The sequence below is a fragment of the Acomys russatus genome, chromosome 15 (genome assembly GCF_903995435.1).
Source record: "Acomys russatus chromosome 15, mAcoRus1.1, whole genome shotgun sequence".
In the NCBI taxonomy this organism is placed as follows: domain Eukaryota; kingdom Metazoa; phylum Chordata; class Mammalia; order Rodentia; family Muridae; genus Acomys; species Acomys russatus.
Genome location: NC_067151.1, coordinates 67,248,613 through 67,252,767, shown reverse-complemented (window position 1 = coordinate 67,252,767; position 4,155 = coordinate 67,248,613). Strand labels below are relative to the sequence as shown.

Sequence of the window (4,155 nt, the reverse complement as noted above, 5' to 3'; positions counted from 1 at the left end):
CTTCTCAAACAAAGCACAAAGGCCATCCAGAAATACAAGGACCCAAGATAAAAGGACCTTTCCAGCTAGTTCAGAGCAGCCAGGTCATAGCCACGCAGCTCATCTTAAGTCTCTCTGGCTGATGCTAATTTACTAGTTGGTCCTAAAGTCCTTCATGCTTGCTCGGCTCACTCCTCCAAATACTTGAGAAATCTAGAAATCTGAGAACCAGGCTTATCTTTTGCCAAACTAACATGTTGACTCTGTTTCTTAGCAATTAAACTTTATTATGCAACCCAACTAGCTTATACAAGAAGGAAAAAGGTTAAAGGGACAAAAGAGTGAACCTTCCGGTAGCCGTTCCACGGGACGGGTCCTTAGGTGTCTCTCTGACCCGCGTGCTGGTCCAGCTCGTCCGCTGCCCCCGCACCCTCTCTCTGTCTCCGACTTTGTTATTCTCTCTTCCCCAACTCCTTCAGTCAGGTGGGAAGGATCTGGCTCCTTCTCCCGGTGAGGGTCCATTAGAAAGACAATGGTCCAGGTGGGGTTCCCAGGTCTGCTTCCTGAATTCCAGACCCAGGATGGCTCCACTCAGTCTGTCACAAGGTACTCATGGGGTGCCCCAAGGGTAAAGCCCGCCAAGACTGCTCTCACCTGTGACAAAGCTTAATCCTTCCCACACTAACAGCTATTCAATCTACACTACCAGAAAGAACCAAGGCACCCTAACTAAACTAAAACACATTCTTAACCAATTCTTTCCAAAACCCCCAACAATTTACCAAAGGAAGGGAAAGGCAGCCAATAGCATTTGTAAAAAAATGTTAAGTTTAATATTTGCCATTAAGCAATGGGGAGACAAAGACAGGAGCATCTCATGCCTGAGGACAGTATGGGCCACATAGTGACCTTAGACTTCAAAACAACAAAAACAATACAAAGTTACTACAGCCATACTAGTAAAATCATTTCAGCTAAAAAACAAAAAACAACAACAAACTGATAAGGGGCAGCCCCCGCCCCCTTTGGGAGACAGGGTCTCTCTTATATAGTCCTGGCTATCCTAGAATTCTCTCTATAGAACAGGCTGGCCTTGAACTCAGAGATCAGCCAGCTTCTGCCTCCAAGGGCTGGGATTGAAGATGTGCATATTTTTACATAGTATTGAAGCTGGTTTTCTTTCATGTTGTAGGCCCTAACAAACTTCATGTTCAGCACCATATTCAAGGTAGCACTGGCTGAGCATCGCAAAGCCATGTTTTAATTCTACAGACCACATAAATGGGGTATCATGGTCCAAACCTAGAATCTTAGCACCTGGGAGACAAAAGGCAAGTATCCAAAGTTCAAGGTCACTCTTAACACAGAGTTCAAGGCTAACCAGGGCCACACAAGATGCTATTCAACAGAAAAGCAAAAGTGACATTAATATACATTTGCTCACAAGAGTCTGTAAGAATCATTCCTTAATGCCGTAAGAAAATCTCACTACCCCTGCTTTTGTTTTCTAAAAACCAAAAAGAAATGCTGAGCAGCCTCCTTGAGCCTTTCTAGAAACTCAGAATTCCACTTGAGGCACAAGTGTCTTCACAATGACTCGTAATAGTTGTTCAGAGAACCAAGAAATAATTTTAAGTGTACAAAAACAAAATGAACATTTATTTTTTTTTTAACTCAAAACACAACTAAGTGGATAGGGTAAGACATTAAATATAAACACAAGTCTACCCTAGCCCTATTTATCCAAGGCAGGATAACCAAATGGACTCGAAGCGAGACCACCTGGTCAACAGACGATCTATCAACGGCGTCTCCGGTCTGGACTCCTGCTTCGTCTTCGGCCACCTCTAAAAAAAAATAGGGGAAAAAAAGCCATCAGAGGAAATATACAATATCCTTATTATTCTAAGATAAATGTTTTCCCGCTCCCATCTTACCTCCTCTTGCCCTTTGGTGGACCGCGAACAAAACACCAGTCAACACTGATTGGCTGTCCCATCAAGTCTTGACCATTCAGTCCCTCCATGGCAGCCTGAGCCTCTTTGTATGTTTCATACTCCACTAGTGTGTACCCCTGGGGAAAAATATAAAAGTATCAAACTTTACTCCACCAACCACCAAGCACCCTCTTCTATAAACTGGAACTGCATACATAGGAAACTTACCAGCTCTACATCTCAAGAAGCACATCACACACACAAACATGGCCACGCTGCTTCTATCTCTCTTGTGGGCAACAAAATCCACTCCTAAGGCCACCCACCTGTTCCCTTTCTTGGCCAACCACAACAAACACAAAATAACCACCAACGTATCTAAGTTGTGAGCGAAGGAAGCAAGAAAATCTACCTTCAGGTATCCCGTACGCCTGTCCAAATTAAGGTGGATGTTTTTTATTTCCCCATATTCAGCAAATTTGTCATGGATGTCTTCCTCAGTTGCTTCTTCGTGGACTCCAGTGACAAAGAGAATCCAACCTTCAACAGCTGCGGAATAAGAGCTTGTATGAGCACAGACAACATGGTATCACACCCCTGCAATCCCAGCACTCAGGAGGCTGAGGCAGGTAGAGCTCTACAGAGTGAGTCCAGGACAGCCAAGGCTGCACAGAGAAACCCTGTTTCAAGAGAAAAAAAAAAATTATTTTTTAAAAAGCCCAGTAGCAGATCATGGTGGCACACGCCTTTAATGTCAGCTTATGGGAGGTAGACAGGTAAATCCCTGAGTTTGAAGCCAGCCTGGTCTACAGAGTGAGTTTCAGGACAGCCAGGGCTACACAAAGAAACCCCATCTCGAAAAACAAAAACAAACAAAAACCCAGTACTCAGGAGACAGAAGCAGGCAGATTTCTGAGTTTGAGGCCATCCTGGTCTACATAGCAAGTTCCAGGCCATCTAGGGTTATACAGTGAGAATCTGTATCAAAAACAAACAAACAAACAAAAATCATTTTTAAAAGGCAAGGCGTGGTATGGAAGAACTTTAATCCCAGCACTTGAGAGGCAGAGGCAAGAGTTCTAGGACAGCCATAACTGTTACACAGGGAAACCCTGCCTCAAAAAAAACAAAACAAAACCAAAATTTACAAAAAACTAGAAAAGAAAAATTCCAAGCAGAATTGCAGTAAGCAATGACTTGGCTCCTGGATCGCCAACACATACCGACTCCCCACAGACCCTATTTACTCACAGCGTTGCGGTCCTGGTTCATCGCCGTCCTGCTCCACACTGTCATAATCCTCCCGCATCCGCGCTCGGGACCCCTCTTCTAAAAGAAGACGTACCAGATCACCGAAAACTGTCCTCCAATTGTGTTCCCATCGGACCCAAATTCGCGGACCATTACACCACCTATCCTGTTCCCCACACTCACCGGAGCCAAAGCCGCGGCCCTTCCGTTTCTTCGCTTTTTCTTTTAGTTTGTGGATGCTTTCTAGAGTTCCAGATGAGAAAATGAGAAGTCACAAAAACAAGAGTCATTTTTTTAAAAAACTGTCTTGTTCCCAAGACGACGTGGGAGCGCATAACCCGGTTCCGCCCAGAATTCCTTCCCAAGGGGGAGGAGCCTATTTGTTCGAGACCCGGTTCGCGGGCCCTCGCCCGAGAAGACTCCTGCTCCCGCACGCTCCTCTCGCACCTTCCCCTCTCCCCGCAGCCGCCTCCACTCTCCTCACCGTCCCCATCTTCATCCATGGCGAAATCCTCGCCCCCGGCCTCGTGAAGATCCAGCACGTCCGCCATCTTGCCTCTCCCCGAGCGCTCGGCTGTGCCGCTGGGAGCTAAGCACCACGGGAAACTGTCGCAGAGTGCAGACGTCACCAGTCAGGCCGACCAGTCCAAACTTGGCTCAAAGTCCCGCCCTCGGCACGGTGAACATTTGCTTGCAGACGCTGTCTGCCGGGCTCTGAAGTGGAGCTGGAGCCCTGGCGTGGCCGAGCGCTTTTAGCCATAGCACCCGGGAGCACGGTTGGATCACTTTGAGTTCCGGGCCAGCCACGGCCACATAGTTTGTCACTGTGTTTGGTTTGGTTTGATTTTTCGAGACGGGTTTCTCTGTGTAGCCTTGGCTGTCCTGGACTCGCTCTGTAGACCAGGCTGGCCTCGAACTCATAGAGCCACCACCGCCCGGCCTTTGTAGGGTTTTGTTGTTTTCTGTTTTGTTTTTAAACAGGGTCTCA

The 4,155-nt window shown here is 46.8% G+C and overlaps 1 protein-coding gene across 2 annotated transcripts; it reads right to left on the bottom strand.

Moving 5' to 3' along the window:
- Nucleotides 1-1,508: 1,508 nt before the first annotated feature.
- On the bottom strand, nucleotides 1,509-3,771 carry Rbm8a (RNA binding motif protein 8A). Of its 2 annotated transcripts, none has more exons than XM_051156895.1 (6): nucleotides 3,652-3,771; nucleotides 3,351-3,410; nucleotides 3,168-3,245; nucleotides 2,329-2,465; nucleotides 1,917-2,053; nucleotides 1,509-1,826 (listed from the first exon to the last, which is right to left on the bottom strand). In XM_051156895.1, the coding sequence occupies exons 1-6, from the start codon at nucleotides 3,716-3,718 to the stop codon at nucleotides 1,781-1,783; spliced, it is 525 nt and encodes a 174-aa protein (XP_051012852.1). In that variant the 5' UTR covers nucleotides 3,719-3,771; the 3' UTR covers nucleotides 1,509-1,780. The 2 variants fall into 2 exon arrangements, with proteins under 2 accessions (XP_051012852.1, XP_051012853.1); XM_051156896.1 differs by having other exon boundaries at nucleotides 3,168-3,242.
- Nucleotides 3,772-4,155: the final 384 nt, after the last annotated feature.

What these genes read in the sequence shown, in the direction of transcription:
- Rbm8a (XM_051156895.1), bottom strand. Translation starts at nt 3,718, where the DNA reads ATGGCGGACGTGCTGGATCTTCACGAGGCCGGGGGCGAGGATTTCGCC. An exon ending in GGGCCGCGGCTTTGGCTCCG is followed by an intron (nt 3,246 to 3,350) that starts GTGAGTGTGGGG and finishes GTCTTCTTTTAG; the next exon opens with AAGAGGGGTCCCGAGCGCGG. An exon ending in TGAACCAGGACCGCAACGCT is followed by an intron (nt 2,466 to 3,167) that starts GTGAGTAAATAG and finishes CTTATTCCGCAG; the next exon opens with CTGTTGAAGGTTGGATTCTC.